General features: G+C 35.6%; 1 protein-coding gene across 9 annotated transcripts in view; it reads left to right on the plus strand.

Annotated features, from left to right (window-relative positions):
* Positions 1–24,126, plus strand: part of ARFIP1 (ARF interacting protein 1) — a 43,029-nt gene that overhangs the window by 11,479 nt on the left and 7,424 nt on the right. For 3 of the 9 annotated variants that reach the window (XM_074905626.1, XM_074905632.1, XM_074905625.1), the window contains 6 exons: positions 7,488–7,602; positions 10,263–10,358; positions 11,757–11,866; positions 16,048–16,269; positions 19,695–19,852; positions 22,821–22,995. In XM_074905626.1, coding sequence (XP_074761727.1) covers positions 7,488–7,602; positions 10,263–10,358; positions 11,757–11,866; positions 16,048–16,269; positions 19,695–19,852; positions 22,821–22,995 — 876 coding nt within the window. The remainder of the gene's footprint in view (positions 1–7,487; positions 7,603–10,262; positions 10,359–11,756; positions 11,867–16,047; positions 16,270–19,694; positions 19,853–22,820; positions 22,996–24,126) is intronic. The other 6 variants (XM_074905628.1, XM_074905629.1, XM_074905627.1 and 3 more) reach the window with 6 other exon arrangements.

The raw sequence follows: 24,126 nt of genomic DNA on the forward strand, positions 1-24,126 counted from the left end.
GTCCAAGTTATCTTTTCCTCACATAGTAATTGCTTCTTCAGTATAGTGTATCCAGTACTTAGTTACAGTAAACAGAACTTGCACTCTTGTTGACTGGGTCAGAGCCCTTGTTCAGTCAAAATATAATCACCATTTTCTATGGAAAGTTGAAATGTTAAGGTGATTTTTGTCTGTGGTCACATAGAAAAGTTGAAGTAGTTTTTTGCTGGCATGCTAATTTTTTGCTGTCTTGGAGTCAACTATATTTCAAAACTTCCACAAAAATGGGTCAAATATTTGGTCGAGTTGCAGAAAATTTATACTATGCGAGCACAGTTGAGTTTGCTGCTGTAATTATCTTCACAGTGCTTATTCCGAGATCACTGAAGTGAACTTCAAATATTTTTTTGAACTGTCTTGTACAAGTTAACACCTGCATGTGTGACCTAAAGTCAGAATATGTGATAATCAGGACTTATAAACAAAACAAAGAAAACAAGCTTCTTGGAATTAACATCTAGGTCTGTTTACTAATCTGTTAGTCTCAAATTCTAATATTTAGCTTCTATTCATCTTGCTGTGTGTTTGTTATTTCTAATGCTTAATGCTATACTTTCTCTTTTTTTCCTTGCCAGGTAATTTTTTGTTTAAAGCAATATGCATTGCACCACAATTTCTTTGCCAGGTTTTCAGGGGTCTTTTTTCCTGTTGACTCACAGAAATGACAGGCCAAGTTCTGAATTTTAGGGGGTTGCTTTAGAAAGGGGCAAGAGACCATTACCACTTTTAAGTTGTACTGTTACCGCAGTGCTCAGTATGCAACCACAGTAATGTTTAGAGCACTCCAATTCCAATATAGTGATTTCACTTACACCTTCTCGGGAAGCTGGGGAACAAGGTTATTTCAGTTTCTTGTTTTCTTATTGTTACTATTGGAGAGTCATTCATGTTGTACAATTCAGATGTAAACAATAAAACATAGTTTCTTCTGCATTTTTTGTTTGGTCTTCTGCAGCTATTTTGCAAGAAACACTTGAGCAGCTTTGATTGTATGTTTTTGATAGACTGGGTAAGGGGTAGTTGTACAACCTTTTCTTCAGGGTTCTTTAATTACAAAACTAAACTTTCCTCTAGGCTTGTGTTCTGTTTAGCACTTCCATCAGACCTCATCCATAAGCTGCTCAGGCATGAAAATGCACGTTTATTTTCCGCCAAATGCAGTATTTGTATGTACTCAAGCATGAGAAGCATTTCATTTTGCAAGGCAATGCAGTGCAAATGTATTTACCTGGAAATAGTAAGTAGGGCTGCTTCTTCTTTGAAGAAAAATGCCATTAGTTTTGCAGAACATCAGACAACATAGATTACCATAATGTCATTTCAGAAGTAAGTATATTAGTTCCAGTCTTGTGGGAATGTGATATAGCAATACTTGATGCATCTTGGTTCCTTATGTTTAAAAAAATGAATCAAAAGCATATTTATAAGGTAACTTACATAAGTGTTTGCCTAACTGTAAAGTCTCATTCAGAAATATGCTACTACATTCTAATACTGTCCTGATTGTAATAATAAGAGATGCCTGTGGAATTCTGACAAGTTTTGTCTTGCCTGTATGATGGATGGAAACTTTTTTTAACTAAAAAAGGTTGTAGCTTCAGTCATTGTTGGATGAAATGTCTAATATCCTTTCATCAGGAAAAAACTTGACCCAGTGTTTTTGAGCTGTCCAAGCCCTGTTGGAACTCACTTAAGATTTGTTTGCTGTATGGAACTGTTTCCCAATGCTTGGGTGTTTGTTAGTCCATCTTAGTAACAGAGGACTCCAGCATTTCCTAATCAAATGTATTTTTCTTACTACTTTGGACAAGAAAACTTAGCATACAAAAAAGTCTTGCTGGTTTATGTTCTTCACTGGTTTATTTCATTCATCCCTGACTTCTAGAACACAGTTGTCCTCCCATGCTATTATAATTATGTGACTGGAATAGTGGTGTTTTAATGTCACTAAAGGGATTGGGAGCTGCGGGCTGTGGGAAGAAGTGAGGAGGTTCCTAATTCAGTAATGTGCCATATAGTATGAAAGCTGCATAGGAATAAATTAATCAAAAAACCTGTAAAGGTATCCAGGCAGCTGTAAGCTATTTGTTAGTTTTAAACTATTGTTAAAAATCTGCATGAAGTTCTTACCAGTCTGAGTCTCTGAAATTGTTGTTCCAATTGTTTCATTATCAGTATAGACTCTCTCCTTCTGTCTCTTTTTCTGCTCTTACGGGGACAAAACTGTTCTTAAACGTGTGTCTATAATACCAGTAATAAACTACAGGCTTCAAAAGAAAAGTGATAAATTAATTTTTCTTGTGAGTCTTCAATTTATCTTATTAGAATCATCACATCTGGGATCTGATGAATCCGAGTGCATGTGTTCAGTATCTTGTTCTATGATTTTATTGCCTGACTACACAAATAGATAAGGTCAATTCTTTTTTGTCTGTTGCTTTCTGAAAAAAAAAACCAAACCCAACCCCATAGCCTTGTCATGTGCATTCTACCTGAAACATCTGAGCTCATCTCTTAGGTTTTGCTATGTTGACTGGCATAGTTAGATTTTACTTTGGGCAATTATCTTTTAATTAGTGTAGACTGATACAAAATATATTTCCGTGTGTCAGTTCTAGAAAACTGTTTTTAGGAGATGAAACAAAAAAGACCATTTTTTCTTTTTGTTGCCAAATGGTCTGCTTCATACGGTCTTAAAAACCGAAATATGAGTGTTAGTGATGACAGTAGAAGGGAAACTAATTTAAAACTGAATTGTAGTGTGACATTAGGTAAGTCAAAAGGGATGTAGTGGAAGAAAGGGTTTTCTGAGTGAAAAGCAGTGTATTGGAGAATAAAAGAAATGTGTCGATCCATGTTGTTTGTCACTTCAGCACAGAATAAAGCCTTCAGCTCTCCTCCAGTTTATTTTTATGCTTGAATTTGTATTGATGTGAGGGTCTAGTGGCTTAATTCACAGAAAATAAGAGCTCAGTGATAGGGCAAAGAGAAGGAAATGCTGAATATGTACAAGGAGCTCCACTTGCATACAAATTAGGTTAAGAAGTTAAAGTTCAGAGCCAGTTATCTTACTGGATAGATGTTATGTTTATCTACATAATATTCTGTTTCATGGAACTTGTAATCTTTAGAACTTTAAACTGTGAACTTTACAGTAAGATGTGTTGCAAATTCTTCCTGAAAGCAACTTAAATAGTTTTATTTAAAATGTCATCCATCATTTAAAAATAAAGCCTATGGTTATTCCCACTTTAGTTGCTCTACTTTTAGTGGACTCTTTGAACTAGCTAGTGATGTGTGTTTTTTAAAATACCTTTATTCAAGGTAGTAGAGGCAAGTAAAACTGTATCTGTTAAGCTTACTGTGGTACTAAGCAAAAGATAATGCTTAGTCATCCATTAATAATGGACTGACATAACTAAGCAGTTAATACAATGTTGTCTGCTTACTTATTCCTTAGGGTCTACTAAGGATCTACAGAGTAAGCAAGGGTCTACTTTGTGAGTGTCTACTGAGTGGAAACTGACAGTACTGAGTGAGTTAGTACTAAGTTTGTCTACTAAGTTGAAACTTAAGTGTCTACTAAGCAAGCACTAAGTAGTAACTAAGTTTGCTTTAACTAGTAGAGAAACAATACAGTTCTGGTATCTTTTCCCTCTTCATTTTAGAATATGATGGACAGCATGGATGGGAAGTATCTTTTTGGAAATAGTCTTGTAATTCAGCCAACATTCCTTCATGAACATGTGTTCTGAGTGACTTTGCTGTGTCTACTGTCTCAACAGGATTGATATGTCAACAATTCATACTGGTTCATCTAGATGATCTGTATAACAAACTGATTAATTTCCCTATTAGTCATGTAAATAAAACTAACCTTACTAAAATATGTTTAGTTTAATATGGTGATTTAAACTAATTAAAATGGGATTTTAACAAAGGTTTGAAGTGGCTTAAATGCTTTATACAATAGAGCATTTAAGGTTTACACTGTCTTGACTAGACCTAATTAAGCTACTGCAGCTGTTCTGTGTACCTATATTTAATGCTTTTGGTTCTTTGAGCCTTCAGCATGCTAAATGGTTGAGAATGGGATGGGTAGTCCAACCTTTTGACTACTGGGGAATCTTCTGAGTTGTAGGGTTTTAATACCTCTAGCTCTGTGTCTCAGTGAAGTTACAGTATTAAAATACTTCTGCTAGATGGTAATTTTAATAAACATGCAGTGGTTTTCAGCATCATACAATTAAAAATTTTGAATGAAGCAATTCTTTTTCCTTGAGATGGTGGTAGCTTAACAGATTTGTGGTTTTGAAATGTATCAACAATATTTGATGAATTCTAAAGGCTGGATTTCCCTTTTACAAAGAAGGGGGGAAATCACAAATTTGAAAGCAGATCTTCTGATCATCAGTCTTCCTCTTAGCTACAAGAGCAATACGTAGTCAAAATCTAATCACCCTATAGTAGTAGAGAAATCTCTCCTCACTTCCTGTGTTATAACAGCAAACCTACGTTTGGTGGGAACAAAAAAGAAAGTACTTATGTTGCCTTCTTACGACTCTAAAATCTCCTCAAGTACTGTCATACCTTCTCTTAAAGGTTAAGTTTTGTGCATGTCTTTTCTTGCTCTAAGGCTCTTTCTAAATTATCCTTCTTTGTAAATTATTGAAGGAATAAATTGCTTTGTCAGAAGGATTACAGATTTTTGGGTAGCTTTTTTTGTTTATCTACACTTGTGTGGAAAAAAACCCTAATAACAAAACAAACCCCCAAAACAACAAGCACAATCAGTTGCAATAGTGATGTGTTAAAAATTGAAGTTTACATGCAGAAGTGTGTCTCCACTGAACAGTAATTTGCATGTTTATAAACAACAAAAAGGTAGTGTTTTGATGATCACTGACTTTTTGATGATAATTCCAGTCATAAATATTTCTGGTATAAATCTATAAATGACAAATCTTTCTTTTAAATTCATATGCAATAATATCTTTCCTCAGCAGGGTATATTTCAACTGGCTAATATAGATGTTTAGAAACAGGTTTGAATGCAGTTTTTTGCACTGAACTTTGCCTTTTAGCCAATGAAAAAAGTGTATATCTCTTTGAACAAATACGCATTTGTGTACATATACACACTTATGTATATATTTATGTAAAAAACCCTGATGTGTATATATACACAATTGGAGATCTTAATAATTTTCATGATCCAAATACCAGGTTATTTAAAAGAAGTATGTCTTGTAATATTCTGATTTATTTAACTCTGTAGTTTGTTCAGCTTGTGTTTAGCTGAAAATTAGAATTAAGTTGAATGTACAGAAGAAGTACAATTGCTTAAGTTTAGATATAAACTTTTGTCTTTACGAAGCAGATGTATTTTAACCTTAAATACAGATGATTGCTTAGATTCCTACTGCAAATGTGCTTAAGCAGGTTAGCTGTCTACATTTGTTTGGCTACAGTTTTAGATATTTCTGAAAACTATACAATGTGCCGAGGTGCCTTCAGCGGAAAAAAAAAAAATTGTTGCCATGTCCATTTTGTTAAATCAGTGCATCTTCTCTGCAATCTGGTTATCCTTTTTCAAGTCTCTGCTTTTTCATCTCCTAGTGACTTGCTACATTTTGAGTTAAATGGACTCTATCTGTTAGCTAAACTAAGTTGAAGCAAAGGCTTTCCAGCATACCACCAACTGCGAGTACTTAAATGGAAGCACCAGTGTTAAGTCAGTTGTGAAGACTGAAAACAGTATGTATCCAACGTTGTGATATGCTTAATTTGTGAGATCAGGTTCTGCATGTGACTACTATTTGTTGTTCATGCTGTTTATTTTTCCTTTTTTGTATAATGCTTTAGACATACAAATATAGTATAATCTCTTATTAAATAGACAGTTCATGCAAGTCAAAGTATGGCTATAGGAATTGGTTACTCTGATTGCAGTAACATCCTGGGTTTTCAATGTCAACAAGACTTCTGTTCTTCTGGAATTCATATGTTTGTAGCTCTTCCTTTTTAATTCTTCCTGGGAGTTTGTCTTAAGCTAAAGACAACTAACTACATCTGTGGGGACGTGATCCAAAGCTAGTTCCTGACAGTCTGAGCTTCTAGGCAGTATCATTCTTATGCACTAGGTTGTTTCTGGTTTGTGGATCGAATGGCTACAGTCACATGTCAAACAAGGATTGGATTTTAAAGGTTGTGTTTTCATTAGAACATTTCAATTAGAAGCATTGCGTATATAATAAATAGTTACTGCATATGTGCAGACACTGACATCTTAGAATTATGTATAGTTTTTCCCTGCAAATTTCACTATTGCTCCGGTATCTTTTTTGCCTCTGTATGGAAACAGAGGGTATGGAAAAGAGTACCTGACTCCAGAAACTGCCAGTTTTCCAATTTCTTGATGCTTATTTTTTGTAAGTGTATTTTACCTTTTTGCTTTCACTTTCAGAGTAGATTTTCACTCACTTTGTACTTTTACAAATTAGTGGTTTTAAATTGCTTTGAATACCTGAACGTTTTTTAAAGCACTAAGTGTATTCCATAACATCAGAGGCTTAAACTTCAACCGGATGGCTGGAAACGTAGTCCAGGAAACCTATGGGAGCTATTGGTAGGGGCGGGTAAAAAAGTAAAAATGGTCAGTAGGACAGTATGTATTTGAATTCATAGTTCAGGCCTGCATTTGGTTTCTGTGAAAACTTCAGTTGCCTGAAAGTTGGTTGTAGTAGTTAATCTAACTCTCAAAAGGTAAACAAGGTGATCTCAGATGATTTTAAATCAATGAGTTTCAAAAGCAAACAGAAGTAAATAGCAAATTTGTGCTGTGATGTAGAGTAGGTGCTCAGAAGGAAGCTGTTGAAATAATGCCTTTCTGGATATTTCTCCCATGTCAAATATTAAAGAGATTTCATGTGCTATTTGTAGAAGTTAATGCTGTGAATTTTAAAGCTATTTATTGCTTAGAGTTAATTTGTTTTAATCTTTAACATTGTGATATTTGCTTCCACATTTTTTTGGTTTGTAAAATGTTGTCTGCTTAGTCTTAGATCATTCTGTACCCCTGTCAGTTTTTAACTGAAAACATTAAACTGATATGGCTGTTTGGACCAGCTTCAGCCCACTTAACATGATGTTGTGGGCCACACTTTTGGTAACTGTTGCTCTAAGAGATGCCATTCTAGTTGTTCATCAGTATAAAAAAATTATAGAATAAACACACAAGCTGTACTTACAGTGTTTCTCACTCATTTCTGTTTTATTTGTGCATCACAGTAGAATGCTGTGACAGCAGTGAAGACATTCCAGGCTAAAAGCAGAATTGCCTGTCTGAGACCTGCTGAAATTGCATTATAATACTTTTGAGTCACTTCTATCTTTTTTTTTTTTTAAAAAAAACATTAATTTTCCATTTTTATTGAAATATTTTGAAGGACTTGAAACGTTCATTACCAGTTGGACTTGGACTTTCTGAAACCAAAATAACATCTCATGGCTTTGACAGCACCAAAGAGGGAGTCATTGAGGCAGGACCATTTCCAGGTAAAGGTAACTGCTTTTTGTGTCTTTATTTCTCAGTTTTAAATATTTGTGCATATTTTTGCATGGTCAGGAATACAATGTTCTGTAGCCACTTTGAGCATTTTGGTGTAAATGTACACACTGAAATGTGCATTAGTGGCAACCTGTTTATCTTCTCTGAGTTGTTAAAATAGAGAATATATGCTACACTTGTATCTGTCAAGGGACTAGTGGAGACTAGTGGTAAATTGGTCTGCATTCACAGGAAAGAAGTCCTTGAGCACCTTGAAATGATGTCAGACTGGGGAATTTTACTATTAAATTTCATTGAAGTTTTCTTTAACTGTTGCAGGTATCATTCTGATTTGAAACATAAGGGAAGAGTTATTTAGTTCTTCATACACAGTTCACTTACCTGGAGCAGATGAATGAGTGGAATTCTTCTTTGCCTCTGAGACTTGTGTCTCCTTTTTTTGTTATAGTGCATATATTACTTTAATGTATTGTTAAGAATGAATAATGCTTTGAGTCTCTCTTTCCTAGTACTATCTAATGAAACAGTGTCCACATATTTTCTCAGCACAGAGTTGTGGTTGTTTATAGCATAAGGATTTTAGTTAATATTTAATTCACTATGCAAATATTAATGTATGTTTTCAAGAATCTAAGCTAGTATTATACAATGAGAAATACGAAGTGATAAACAAGCCAGTATTGTCAGTGTTTCCCATCTAAGAACAAGAGTGTGCCACGATATAGTATGTGAAAGTGATATTTTAATGAATAGCTTCGACAGCTTCTGAATTTGAAAGGTTTGAAATAATCAGCTGTGAAAATAAGTCCCTTTGTAGTCATAGATTTAATTTACATTTTGCTTCACTTCCTGTTTGGTAAAATTCTCTGCTTATGAAAACAGTGATTCACATGCTGTACTTTATTTACATATATTACAAAGTGAATGCTGTGGTTTCTTTAAGTCTTTGAAATTGTCAAAATATCTAGGTAAAACCAGGCAGATGGCAAACTGCTCACTGTTCTTGGGTTTTTGTATTCTATTAGCAGGATAACTGTTGCAGCTGGTAAGTGCATTAGCTGTTAAGGGAAAAGTGTCTTAAGATGTGTTTCAAGCTACAGGAATATGTTTGAAATCCAAGTGTTCTGTGGAAAGTTATGTACACAAATGATGAGCTTTGGACATGTAATTTTTAACACTTTAGATATCACAGTTTTCCTATATTTTCTTTAGATTTTTTGTAATTCTTTAAATCTGAGGGAGAGAGAGAGAGAAATAGTAGAAACTAAGGCTTCTCATGAAACTATGGACAGAAGTAGAAAGATTGCCCTATTTCTTAATATTCTGTCTTCTGAGTGTCCTTATTAGGGCTTCATTTTTGAATGCGAAGTAGACAATACTGGAGGGGAAGAGCTTTTAGGATTTGGGAGGATGTTGAATGATGAAGCATGCATAAGGCTGCATTAATACTCTGTCAAATGATAAGGATTTTTTAAACTGCTTGTCTTGGCTCGCTTGCTGAAGTGATTCAGTCTTTAGGCCTTTAGCAGGATCTTGCAGTCAGAGTTTTATGCCTGGATGAATCCAGTTGCAGCTCTTATGCAATGTATCGCTACAGAAGGACACAACAAGTGAGCTATCTTTTAATATCATCTTTTCTGTGCAGTTCAATCCAAATCATTGGATTTGCATACGCCATGTTAGTAGTGCTCTGTAGTATGTTTAAAAAGCAAGAGCTGATTGTTGATTCAGTTACACTAAGTGGTATTTTTGGTGTTACTGTAAATGAATTCAGTTGAAACTGCTAGACTTTAGGTTTGATTTCCCTTCTCCCCAGCACAGTCAGCCCTTGAAGTATCTTGGAATTTCTCAGCAAAAGCAATAAAAGTTGTCCCCCCAGCCATATGATCATTACTCATCACTACAGAGAGATAGCTAATTTGTTTGGTTTTTAAATCCTGAAAATTTCATAAGAATGCCACTTCACATCTATGTGGTATGAAAGAGTGGCAAAGCTCTGAAAATCATAATCCTAAAACAGTTTGGAGAACATACATGGTGCGGGTTAATTTGAAGTTGGGCTTGTTGGTTTTTTTTTTCTTTTAAAGAGAGCAAGCAAGTGCTGTAAAATCTTTTTTCGGAAAGGAGATTACACACTTTAACAGCTAATAGCTCGTATGATCTTCAGAATAGCTAATTGCTGGGTGTTTACACGGATGTAGAAGCAGATGTTAATCAGGTATATCTGAAATTTTACTTCACCCCTTAATGCTCTGAGTACCATTCAGTGACAGTGCAGAGTGAAATCTACCTAGATCTCAAGAAGTTTTCAGTAGTGGAAGCTGTATATAACGATCTTCTGTGGAATTTTTGGTTGATAGTATCAACTTTACTGAAGCTCTTAGTTGTATTTACTCCCACAAAAAAGTTTGGCATCATGACATAGAGAAAAAGATTAAATCATGAAAACTTGGAGTAGTTCACATGAACAGCTGCACCTCTTAAAAAGCATTTCCATCAGAAATTCCAGCAACTTTTCTGTGAATGCTTCTATTTATTGTGTTGCTGAAGCAAAAGTTTCTTTGTTTTGGAGAAAACCTATCTGTGTAAAAGTGCACATTGTCTTCTAAGGGGAGATGATGGATTTTCATGATTAAATATGTCCCCTTTTCAGGTTCCTCAGCATCACCCAAATCATCTGTTATATCTCCTAGCAGTGCAGCAGCTAGCAGACTGGCTGGACAAGGTTGTGATTTAATTATTCCCACAGGTACCATAGCGTTGAATGGATAACGCCCTTGTCTCTGCTGACACTGTACTAACTCCTCCGTGTCTCTAATATTTTGATTTACTGTTAGTTGGAAATACAACTTCGGGGGTTTTTTGGTGGCTCGCATTTCTGTCTTCTAACGGTTCACAAAAGTAACCTCCACTTCCCTTTCTGTATGCTGCTTTTTGCTCCATAGGATTTAAAAAATAATTACCAAATATTAATAATAACAGAGAGTAGCTAAAATGGGAGTATCCAAAATCTTTTGTTTAGGTTAAAACTGAAACTTTTGAGATTTTTTGCCAAAAGGATCATGTATTCCAGTAGAATAGAGTATGAGGTGGCCATTAGGAATTCACAACACCCAAACTGGGCTTTGCCATTTGACTCATTTTGTGCCTATGGGCAAATTACTTAACATCTTTGTCTGTTTCCTCCTATATAAAAGGAGAAAATCTATTCAGTTACCTCATAAGGGTGTTGAGAGGATTAATTACTTAACGTTTGCACAGTGTTTTGAAGACATAAAGAACATAGTAGAGCTTGATGCTAAAGGAGTATCTTGAGGCATCTGTATGGACTTTTTTTCAAACTTTTATTTATATAAATAACTTGGCAAGGCTAAGGTGACTGTAAGTAGCAGCAGGGATTAGAGGTGGTCTGAATTGTATGTGAGTAAATAAAAATGTTGCTTAAAAAGTAAAAGTGCTTTGCGGTTTTTACTATTTATGACACTAGGACATATTTTTGCAAAATTAAAACTTAGAATACACATGATATCTCATACTAGCTGGAGAATGCTAAGTATTAGCAATTAATATGTGGTGACTTGCCCTAGATATTTTAATTTGTTGCTAAATGTTTTCTGTTGCTGTTTTTACACTGGTGGTTAATTAGTCCTAATACAATGAGCTAATAAAACTGAAATAAGTTAAATATTGGCTGAACACATCTTCTGGAAAGGATGATGTTCACTGGAAAAGGAAAAATGTGTTTTGAAATCTGTTAGTTGTACACTGTGACAACAGTTTTTATGTGCTGAAAATTTTCATTTAATGGTCTGCCGGTTGTAAACAGACTTTTAGATTGGCTAAATCCAAGAAGGTGTTCAACTGTTGGAATTTTAAAAGATAGATTAAGAAATAAACTATTTTAAGTTTGGTTAGTAAAACTCCTTGCATTCAGGTAAGCTTTATTCAGCTTACTACTACATGAAATACTGAGAGATATACGCACTTCATATCAGTTTAAAAATGATTCTTTATGGAATTGATTTTGAAAATCTGCAAATTCATCTGAAGTTCTTACTGTCACCTTGCTCTGCTTTTGCACGCACAAACCTTCCATCCCTTAAAACAAAAGCAAAGGCCTTGAAGATTTGCTTTGTCTCTGATGTAGGGGGCAGAGCTCATCAGAAAAGTGGACCTGTTGTCTTAGCAGATGAAGTAAAGAATCCAGCAATGGAAAAATTGGAGTTGGTGAGAAAGTGGAGCCTAAACACTTACAAGGTATGCAGGCATATATTTGTGTGTGTATGTATTCTAGAAATGAGCTTGCTACTAGATTGGACTAAAGCTTTCAAAGTATTGTACTAGGGTATGAAAGTAATCTGTTGTTGCAGTGAGCATAACCAAGAATGCATAGAGAAGGCTTAATTTTCTTCCAAGTGTAGCATTCTTTGTAAGCCTTTTTAAATCCCTGGTTTTAAGTGGAAAATCTTTCATAGACTATTATTGATTTAATGAGAAAAAGAATGTGTTCCTTTTCTAATGTCCCCTCCAACATACAGAATGCACAAGTTTCAGCACCAGTGTCTGTAATGAAATCTTTGCTATATTTCAGCTGATTGCTGATACAATAAAATTTTATCTGATGGGGAAGTCAGGCCCATCTACAAGTTCCATACTTGTTAATTGCTATTATGATGGTTTTGTTCTGTCTTGGCTGATTGTTCTTTCTTAGTGTTGGAATTGTTGCTTCAATTCATGTGTGTTTTATATGATGCTTTGTCGTCAGCTGGGATTTGGTGAAATTAAAATAATAATAAAAGAATAAAGAAAAGGTGCTTAAAGCACACCAGATAGCCAGAAGTGACTCTCATTAAAAAGCCTTAAGGTGAGGAGCAATTGTCAGGGATACATTACTGTTAGGAGTTTCAAAGAAAGACCAGTTTTGAAAAACAGCTTTTTGTTATGCCTGCAACTTAAATGACAGAGGTCTGGACAGGTGGGTTGTGCATCAGTGGGATCTACATCTCAGACCTTGAAGAAATGAAGAATCTGTGGAAAACACTTCCCTAGTAAAGCAGAGATCTGAATTCCTCTAGTGTTCTTAAGTCCAGATAAGGACTTCTTCCCCAGTGAGGATGGGAAGCAGGGATGAAGACATTCTATCCACTGGTAGATGCTTACGCTGCTGTTTGTGTTAGAATCGGAAGTTAGGCTTTTTTGGAGGAATAAGGTTGTTCAGAGAGACCTTATGAATTCATTTGGAGTTGAGGGAGTATTATGCAAATATCCCTGGAGATGCCATACATTTGAAAACACTTTATGTCAGCTAGGTACAAAAAGCATATTTAATTTGATTAAGGACAGTATTTCAGCTTGTGGACATACTGTCTTGCTTTGGTTCCCCTGGGAACCATGGGAACCCCTGGGTCATGGGAAGAAATCTCCTCCTTATCTTGTAATAGCTAAAATGATCATAGGTTAGAAGATGCAAGAAATAAAGGGCATGAGTAAATCGTTAGTGGAGGGAGATCAGCAGCTGAAATGCTATTTGATGTGCCAGACGTTAATCAGCAAGTGGAGTTAGTGGTGCAACTTGCAGTTAGGAAGTTCTTTAGGAATCTAGAGTAATTTGTCATGGTGTCTGTATCAGGAGTTGTGGAATCTAAATTATTGGATATGTTCAGAAGTCATACCCATCTGTGAAGAGATGATCAAGTATGCTTCTGTATATTTTGAGTACCTTGGGGGTTTTTTGTCCAGTATGCATTTCTGAATGAGACACAGTTGCTTTTATTGTCTCCCACTTTTATTTCTGTTTTAAGAAGCTCTTTCCAGTTGAAAATCACAGGAGGTTAAAGCTGCTCTTCTGTCTAGCCTAACCATGAATTTTCGTAGACTGTATTTAACTTTTTCCCATAATTTATAACTTGGTAAGATTATTCTGTTGCCTTTGCAACTACTGTTGCTCTTCACTCCAATCTTATGCTCACTAGTAATAATGAGTCAGCATCAAAAGAAAGTGCTCTTCTTTCCGTAATCTAGCAGCAAGAGCTTTTTCTGTTCTGTGCCCTTCCCCTGCCTCCCCCTTCGGATGAGAAAGGAGTTTTCAGTTTAGCAAAAAGACATAGACACAAGAAAGTTGTGACTCTTCTTGACTTTCAGCAATTCTGATGAAAAGTTTTATCTTTTTGTTTTTCATACAACTTCTTAAACTTTGAGGAAAAAAATCCAATGTACCTGTTTTACAAGCCTCTCTTTAATACTAGGCTACTAGTGGAACATTTATTTGAGACATGTCCAGTAATGTCTGTTCGTATTTTAACATAAGCAATTTAAAATACATTTCTCTGAAATGTAATTTGGTGGTTTTTCTTTGATAGTTGTTTTTCTTAAACTTTGCCTCGTGTGACTTCTTTTTGAAGAGTGTGGTCTTATTCAGGAGAGTATTCTTTTTAGATACTCTTTTAGAACAAAGCAAAATGGAATTAATGTGTGGAATTTTCTCCGTTTGCTAGTGATAATGTACAGCAACTTGTGTGTCTGTACTAGTCTGCTTAGAACCAGAATAATTCAAAATAGATAGGTGCATCTTGTTTCTTAGTTATTCCTGTTCAGTCTCAGTGTTCAAATTAGCTACATCTCAGTCTAACAAAGTATGCAGTGTAAGTCTTTCCAGTTACTTGTTTTTCCTCACTTGTCACTGCTGGGGTTTTTTAGGTGTTTTGCTGTAGCTTCTGAAGCAAATAGTCTTTGGTTGAAAATACCTCCTTCCTTTAATTTATTTTTGCTGCCAAAAATTTTGCCTTACGTGATTCAGATTTTTCTCTTGCATTTCCATAGGGGTGTGTGTGTTTGTCTCAGCTTTTTTGGAAAACAGCTAAAATTTGTCCACTACTTCCATAGTTCCTAGTGAAATGCTTATTTATGTTGTGACTGCACTCATTGCTAAGCTGTATTTTGCAATTTCTGTTGCAGGCTTTGGTAGTAAAGTTGTATTCTGTGTTGATATGATTTGTTATGCCCTCCCAAATTTCTCCATTCTTGACAGACAAATGTCTGCTGTGTTCTTTCTTGTTAATTGATTTGTTATGGTCTCCCAAATTTCTCATTCTTGACAGACAAATAGCTGTGCTCTTGTTAATTGTTTGAATCTAGTGAAGTAGCCCAAATAGTCTGTACCTTCCAATCTAAAGGTTATGAGTTATGACCAACTTGTTCTGCTTGATCATTCTGAAGTCTTTCCAGTGTTTCTCTATTAAATTTAGAAAGGACATAAAACTTGTAGCAGGTTAAATGTGTATCTCCTTTGGATATAGTGAAGACTGGATTAAACTGAAGTCCTCCAATTTCCCAGGAAACCCTGGGAAATCCAGTGCTGTAATCTGTTTGAGGAACGTGATACAAGTCGGGCTTGGGCATTATTTCACCTAGCAAAATAGCAGCTTTGCATTTAGGTTAAGTCCCTTCAGAGTAGTTGTGGCCTTGACTACTAACTACATTTCCTTGTAATTCTGTTTCTAACAGTAATTCTTCATATGTGTAACTTTGTTATCTCTTCACCTCTTGGGCCCACAGATTAACTTCAAGTAACTTATTGTAACAGTTAATAATTCTCGCTTTCCATAGAGAAATTGTATGACTTTGGTATACATCTGCTTTGCAAATGGCTTCTCCTGTGTTTCAGTCAAGGGAAACCCCAGCGTACATCTTGGGACGCTCACTGCCAAGTTGGGCTCAAATCTCTGTCAGAGAAGGTGTCACAGATAAGTGGAATGTGATAGCAGCCAGAGCTGTCGCAGCCACTCGCTGGGTGAAAGTGTCTACAGCCTTGTAAGAGCACGTTTTCTGTGTTAATGAACTGAAAATCTGTTAAGAATTTGACTTGTGATAGAAAAGAAATCATAAGTCTTTGAGACAATCAACTCCATTTTATAGATGTGTAAATAATGAGAAATCCACTTCAGTAGTTTTACACATTTCTCAGTAGGAGTTTCCAGTGTCCAGTCAGCTTCAACAAACATAATATGGATTATCTGGAATTGGATAGTTAGTAGACAAAGCCCAAAGATAACTAGATATTTTTATGCAGTATTAGTAATACTCCCATTAACTGACTTTAATGCAGTGGTCTAAATTGCTTCTTTTAACTTAATGAGATTCACCAAACCTAAAAAGAGATAAGTGTTCTTTTACTTGAGAAACAATTAGTTATGCTCTTGATTTGTTAACTTGAATATTCATCTTGGTAGGAGTTGAGACTTGTCCAGCTGTTCTTGCTGAGTCCTGATAAACTTCTAAGGAGTGTGTTGTTTTTTCAGTTTGTTGTGCAAACTTATATTGGGAGGGGTGATTGTGAAAGAATTGTGTGTAATTATACGTCCCTTGAAGCTGAAAATGGGTGTATGCTGTGTTGTCTTGAGTATACTTGATTCTTTATAATTTAATTTTTCCCCCCACAGTGTACACGTCAGATCATCTCTGAAAAATTGGGTCGTGGCTCAAGAACAGTAGATCTGGAACTAGAAGCTCAAATAGATATATTGAGAGATAACAAAAAAAAATATGAAAATATCTTGAGACTGGCACAGACGCTATCCACACAACTCTTCCAGATGGTACATACCCAAAGGCAACTTGGAGATGCATTTGCTGACCTGAGTTTGAAATCATTGGAACTTCATGTAAGACTTTTATAGTTAAAAAATAAAATGGCAGAGATGAAGATAAGCCTAATTGACTTGTGTGGGGAATATAGTAGTTAGCAGCTACTTCTCTAAACACTGTAGTGAACAGTATATTACAAGCTCCTTGTGTTAAAAGCTTATGTAATTCACTTACAAGTATAGGAAATTATTGAAATTACTGTAGTTGTTTATTGTTTATTAAATGTTTGCCTTTAGTTGATGGTTGGACTCAAGAACCAACAACTTTCCTTTGTATAGAAAATGTATTTTACTATTAATTTTGCTTCTAATGAAATGTCATCAAAGTGTTCCATGGTGTTAACGTCATTTCAATTACAGGATGTCTTTGGGGAATACGCCTGGGACTAAATAGAATAGGGCACATGACTTCACTTGTGCACATTGAATATGAGTAAATTATTTTTCTGTAGCATATTTAAGCTTTGAGATTTCATCTCAAAGTCCTTTTTTAATCAGCATCTTGCTGCTAATAGGACTACATTATGTTGTTTGACGTTTATAAGCAAGAGAGGTAATCTTTAGATATCTGCATTTGGGTTATTATGATTCCTTGGTTTAGAAGTTTATGTAACACTAGCACTTTTTGTTGCTGATAATGAAACTGTCTGCTGTAAAGAGAAGGTGGATGTTGCATACAAAACATAGTAGCTGGCTTGCTTCTGCATTGATTGTTCTGTACTTCCGAAGTTAAAGCAGTTTCATACTGCTACTGATCCTTTGGAAAACCAGTATTAAGAGATTAGTGGTTCCCTAAAACATAGCTGCTGAAAACAGCCTGAATTATCTCTGTGATTATTAAATTTAACCTCTGTCTGTTTATTTTTCCCTTTTCATGATTGACCATTAAGGGAGGAGGTGAAGTTCATAGATGCAGAGAGGAATCGTAACTGATAGGTAGCTGAAAAAAATTTGAGACTCCTGCACTGGAGTACAGGAATTTTTAATATTGAAGTCTGACAGATGAAAATCTGTGAAAGTAGAGCACTTCTAGCAGCTAAGAAATTTAAATAATCTGCTAAAAGACATTTTTAATAACCAGTTTACTCTTAACACAAATACAGACTGTGGTTTGTGGCAGAACTTAGTGATTGTTGTGAAGTATGTGCTGAAGCTGGATGTTTCTTCTGAAACATGGATTAAATTTGGCATCATGCTCTTGTTTATTGAATGCCTTATCTCCCCCTCCCCCCTATGAGTAGCTTGTAACTTCTAATGCTGTTCTTCCAGGTTCTTTCAGCATCTTGTACTGGTCTTGGAATCAGTTTCATTCATTCATTCATCTCTTGTGTAGATTATTGAATGGGGCTGCTGATGAAAATCAAATAAAGGTTTCTGCTGCTGTAATAAAAGTTATCTAACCTTTGCCTCTTGGAGACTTGCCTGATGTTTGTCTCTTTCCTCTTTGTGTTTCCCTGTTGTTTAATTTTTACTCTGTTACTATCTGTAGCCTGGCCTATTCTTCTTAGGTGTTTGGATAGCATTGTTGCCTCTAAAACTGGTGCAAGACTAAAAGTAAAGTTTCTGAACAGTTGGTCTTTAATGTTTAATGTGATAATAGTATATATAGTTTAAAAATAAATCAAAACCCACACCAGTTCTTCAGGTAATATTATTTTATACATGATAACAAAATGAGATCTCAGTGTGGTATCTATAGAGGTATTACTTAATGTGAATGCTTTGCTATTTTGCTTTTGGATACAAAGATAACTGCTGGTTCCAGGCTCATGTGCCTCCAATTATATAGACAGATGAATTCCAATTTTAATTGACCTGTGCATAGAGTATGAACTGCGTTTAAACTCTTGATACAGAAAGGATTTCCTGCCTTGTTTTGTAAGAGGTATCTACAGAAGTCATGGACAAAACTCAGAAGTTTTTATATGAAACTGCATGAACCACTCGGTAGAAAGATAGTTTTGGTGGCTAGCATGTTTCTTAGTACTGCAGGCCACTACAGTCCCATCCTTCTTACCCCCTGCCTTTGAATTGGTAGTATTGCTCATTTGGGTTTGCAGTGATCTGGGTGGAAAACTAATTGCAGTCTTGCCTGCAGGAGGGAAAAGAGATGGGACTAAACACTGCTGAAAGGGACAGTCCTGCTGCTTTTGTCTGCCTGTATGCTCTGTTTTCTTCCCTATGCCAGCACTTGTGTTACTGCGTAGCTGGTAATGTTAGAGCAAAACCAGCTGAAAAATACTTTTTTTAATTTCAGCCAGGCCTGTAGACTGGCTGCTTTTGCCACTGAGGCAGGTGTGCAAAGCAAAGGCAACAGATCCTTAGCAGTTTTTACAGGGTTTAGCTCATGAAAACTTGCCCTAAATTCTCTTCCTTTTTTTCTTCCCCTTCAAATTGCTCACTGCCACTGCACCTCCTTTACTAGAGCATTCTTCCCTTACCATTGCCCATTACCCTTACCCTTGTGAAGTCATTAATGTTAACATGAAATATCATTTGGCTTTGGTGTTTGTGTTCTAGACAGATGAAAGGGAACTGGGAGAATGCAGCACTTCTGAGTCAGTTGTTGGCAGTGTGCAAGCCTAAGAAGACCAAGTTCCAAATATGAACGTAGTGTGTTTTACAGCCATTACAACCAGAGATTGTACTCTTTTGTGAGAACTCCCATCTGCAGAATATGAAGATGCCATATGGATTACATAAATATAATAATTGGACTTGTTTGGCATCCATGCATTCGGAAAAATCTTTGCAGCCTTGGTCAGGGCTTACACTGCTGTTAACAAAAAGACATGAACAAACATATGTCCAAATGTGACTGAAAAGCCTTGGAAATAATTTTGCCCTGTCCGTTCATAATTTATGGCTGAGCTACACTATCATTTTTATTTGCTATCCATTATAATGCTCTGTTCTTCAATTATTTACAGCCTATTAAACTGGGATAGATGTTGGAGTGTTTTGCAGTGCTCTTTTCCAAAATGTAAGAATAAAACTTAATAGCTAATTAATGTACTGTGTGCCCTTGTGAATTTAGTTACAATACTGTATTTAATGTAGTGGTGTCTCTGTTGGTATTAAAGCATCGCCTAGACAACCAGATGCTGGATTAAAACCCTGCTGAATGTCAGTGTAAAGATTACATTCGCACTTTCCTTTTAAGTTACATTGAAGACTTCAAAGTGCAGAAGAATCACATTATAAGATAGGATTTAACATCGCATATGGTAACAAAATTGTAAACCCTGGTTTGTTGATGTTAGAGAGATTTCACAAAAGCTGTGAACTGAACGATTGAAATCGTATCTGTTTAATCATAACCATACCCAAACAGAAGTGGAAAAACTGCCACATCTGTGTGTTTGTACTTTTTGTATAGTTGGTGATGAGTTTTATGACTTTAAATGATCTACAGTTTTGTTTTCTCTGCTCTTTGTTTATAGGAGGAGTTTGGCTACAATGCAGATACGCAGAAACTTCTAGCTAAAAATGGAGAAACTCTTCTTGGGGCTATTAACTTTTTTATTGCCAGTGTGAATACATTGGTGAATAAAACAATTGAAGATACATTATTGACTGTGAAACAGTATGAAAGTGCCAGGTAGCTATTCCGTGTCTAGCTGTTTTCATTACGAACTAATCTTCAGGAAACAGACTTTGTGTCAGCTAGTCCTTGTATTTGAGTGACTAACGTGTGAGATAAAAACCTTATAACACAAGTATGATATAATTAGGATTTAGTTAACTGCCTCATTCCACATACCTTCAAATGTTTTGTAAGTGTTCTGTTGTAGGTTTAATTTTACTTCTTAGGTCTAGAAGTAATTATAGCTATTTTTCCTACCTGCTGGGTTAAGGTGGCTTTCTAAGCAGTGTGGCAGTGCAAGATTTATCCAGCTACATTGCAATAGGTAAAATAGTCTCTTTGACTAATCTTGTGCTTCTGTTAATGCACAATATGAGCAATACACACTTGAGTTTTTATGCAGGAGTTGGAGGCTTGGTCAGAAAGGGGAAAATAAAAAAAGAAATTTCTTAGTGAGTAAATAACATCTAGCAGTAGATAATGGGTTTCCTGCCCTGGAGAAGGTTACTTTTGGATGTGGCATTGTACTCTAAAGCCAAGTTCCCTTTCCCTGCCAGGGTTTGGACTTGTGGTCCTTTCTGATGCTTGGTTCCATTTTGACTTTCTTTCATTCACTTAATAGGTTAAAGTGTATTTCTTTTAATTTGCCAAAGAATGTAGTTTATGCATATAATTTTTCATGATGGGGGGGCTGTCAAAAATTGCAAACTGCTTGAGTTTTGAGGTTCTTTCCCCCTCTTTTTCTAACTGTTCTGTTCTAATGCTTATTTATAGGCAGTATAGTAAGTTACTGTTCTGATATTTAGGTACACTTCCAAAAAGTATGAAAGGCAGAATTAATATGAATATAACCTATAGTTTTAAATTTGCCACTAAAGTATTATTAAAAAAAAAATAATTGCTTCTCACATTTTCCAGGTATCCCCTTGAAAATTTATGCAAAATACATCTGCTATGATTGTTCTTGTCAGCCATTTTCAGTATATGGTTCTTCCCTCCTGAAATACCTTCATTACTTTCCCTTTCTTTCGTTAAGGAAATAAAGTATTTTGCTATTTCAATAAAGCAAATAAATTACAAAGATTCTTCTCTTACCCATCATTTTGCAGTGTGACAATAAGTCACATTTTTTTCTGTGCCTCATCTTCCCTGTCCCCAGTTGCACTTCAGCATTCATCTATTCCCTTCTTCTGTCAACTCTATTGGCTTGTTTCCTTTTTGGAAGTAAGTCATAAACTCTTTAAATAAAGCCAGAATCATAGTGTCAATGAGAATCAAGAAGACCCCTCTGAATATTACTCCTTTTACCTCTGAAAATGTTGCATATTATTTTGTGGCAGTTATACCAACTGAAAAGTTCGTTTTTATAACCAGTTTTTAATCTTGATTTCTTTCCAGTTTGAGAAAGCATATTTGAAAAGCCAGAAATAGGGTGTTTTGTTCCATTAAAATTGGCATCTCTCATATGCTGATATGCTAGGTTCCATTATTTGAAAGCTACAAAAGAAGTGTGGAACGAAGAGTGAGGCTTTGGGCAGGGCTACCCATGACCTTGAAGTTATTTTTGGTTATTTACCTGGTCAAGTGTTAGATGGCTGTGAACAAAGGAGCCCATGTTGCATAAGAGGAGGAAGAAAAAAGTTTGAGGCTGTTACTGCATTTGTCTCATCCACTTGCAATAATGATTTAAATTATAAAAATAGTTTATCTGGCAAGGATCCAGTGTTTGGTAGACTTGTATGTAACACTGGAAAGCAGAAGATTAATTTAGTGATACAATCTTTAAACTACTAGCGTTCCATAGGTTCTTTTCCCCACTTACATATGCTATATGCTGATGAATAGAAAACTTAACTTAAATGAACGTTTCTTGAAAAAAAACCCTACTTAATGTTTTTGAAGACAAAACTGAATATTCAAACTTCTGTATTAAAGAATACTTTTAAGACACTTTTTTTTCCCATTAAAATTAGAAAGAAGGTATGACTGGTTAATTTCTATTCATGTAATAAAATAGTACAGTCTTAATATTGAAGGATATCAAGGAGGTTTATAACTTTTTTTACTAAATGGTATATGAGGACTAGCTGGTTCAATTAAAACATTTGTCAGGGATCTGCAGGCAAGAGTCTATACTAAACATCGGTTGTGGTTTTGCTGGCAGTATTTGGGATAGATAATTTGGTGAGAACAAGAGTAAATTAGAACATACTTTTCATCTGTCTTAACCTAGAAGTGGGATATATACCTTTGGTGCAGAGTTAGCTTAAATATTTACCCAGCTGTTAGTCTTACCTTTCTGTCTTTCTCTTCCCTTATCTCCTTCAGTGGTGGTATTGATCCAGAGTCTGATTCCCTAGGAAAATAAGATAGGTCCTCAGTAGAGTATAAACAATGCATCATCTTTTTGCAGCCTGTTTATCCATAGAGCAGACAAGTTCCCACAAAACTACTTGTGGAAGAACTGTAAAATTCCTCCGATTAATGTATACAGAGAGGCCTAGAGCATGCTGAAAAAGCCTCGAGACAGTTTGGTAGAAGTGAGCCGTTGCTTAAACATCTGCTTAAAGGGGATGTCCTGCTCTTGGTGCTTCTCTTGCTCTCAACACAAACTCTTCACTGAACTGATTTACTAGCAGAAGAATAACCTGGCAAAAAAAATTGACTAGCTTTATCTGGGTTAATAAGCAGAGATGTCTCAGGAAAGGCCCTGACTGCTGAAGCCAGCACAAAACAGAGGTTGGGAGCATGTGGCTGAGACAGGAACAAAAACAGGGGATGTACTTCAGGCAGCTTTATACAATGTACTAAGAGGTGGTCTTGCTTGATGAATAGGAAGAGGGTGGAAAAAACTTGCTGGGTTTCTTATTTTTTCCATAGTTGATTGTTTTGTTCATCTTCTATTGTGCTTGGCTCTGTATGTGAGGTCTGTTTTAAGACGCTTTACCTTTAGGGGTTTTTTCCTCCTCCTGTTTCTTCTCAGGATTGAATATGATGCCTATCGAACAGACCTAGAAGAGCTGAATCTTGGCCCTCGTGATGCAAACACTCTGCCAAAGATTGAGCAATCACAACAACTGTTTCAAATGCATAAAGAGAAATATGACAAAATGCGTAATGATGTATCTGTTAAATTGAAATTTTTGGAAGAAAATAAGGTAAGATACAACTTCTGATGTTATACTTAGTTTTGTCCTCTAAGTTTCTGCTTTGCAAAAAATTTAGTTGCTAGATCTTAAAATACATCTTAATTTAAAAGCAGAGCAAGCAAAGAAAATAAGCTGAATTTTTTGAGTTCTTGCTGTATCACTGGAGCACGCACTTTTGAAGTAGGCATCCTTAAAAGTCCCTATTCAAGCTGCTCCAACTACAAATGGCATACATGATGGCAGTAAGTTTCTTGTTGATATGGGAGATTTCAAGTTTGGAAAAGCATTACTTTTCCAGTTTATTGCATTTAATGGTTAAATGAATCATATAACTACTGATTTAACATTCAGTGTAATACTTGTATTTGACAACACTGTCATGGAGGATACGCATGAAGAATGTGAGAGAAAGTTAAGCTTTCTTTAAACTTGAACTGAGAACTCCAACTTTTTATAATTAATGCCCTTACAGTTTCTTAATTTTAAACAGGGCTCATGAACTGTTCATATGAAGTTGTTTTTTCCCCATATGTGTTTATTCCATCTGTACCATTTCATCTATACCCTCTTAATGATGGGATTCTTACCCCTCTTATTCTGTCTGCCAGGCAAAAATAGAATTGCCATAGAGAACACACTTAAACTGTGCTTTCTTTGATAAACAAGTCCTTCTAAATTGTTTCCAATTGGATGTAAAAATGATTGTCTTTCAAGATCTGATTTTTGTTCATACTGGTAGTAAATGAGATGATTGTAATCATCTGTAACTATATGTTTCCTAGGTCTTGGGAGGAAAATATGATCAAAACTCACATAAAAGATATCAGTATGTCAGTTTGCCACATCTAGCAGTGGGTTAACGTTTTCAGTACGGTTAATTCATGTATTTCAAAGATCTGAATGTAGGTAACAACTGCCTTGCCTCAGAGAACATAGGAGTGGCCCCAAATGACAACAGTAGTAAATCATGTTCCTTGCACGGGAGGAGGAAATCTTATGGGGAAATCATAGGGACAAGCTAAACCAATTAAAACTTATTATTATTCTGAATTTTTGAATATATTACATATGCAGTTGCATTAGCTGCTTAGAATAAAGATGGAAGACAGGGAAGAAACATGAACCATCAACAAATGAGAA

Source organism: Athene noctua, chromosome 4 (assembly GCF_965140245.1).
Source record: "Athene noctua chromosome 4, bAthNoc1.hap1.1, whole genome shotgun sequence".
NCBI classification, from domain to species: domain Eukaryota; kingdom Metazoa; phylum Chordata; class Aves; order Strigiformes; family Strigidae; genus Athene; species Athene noctua.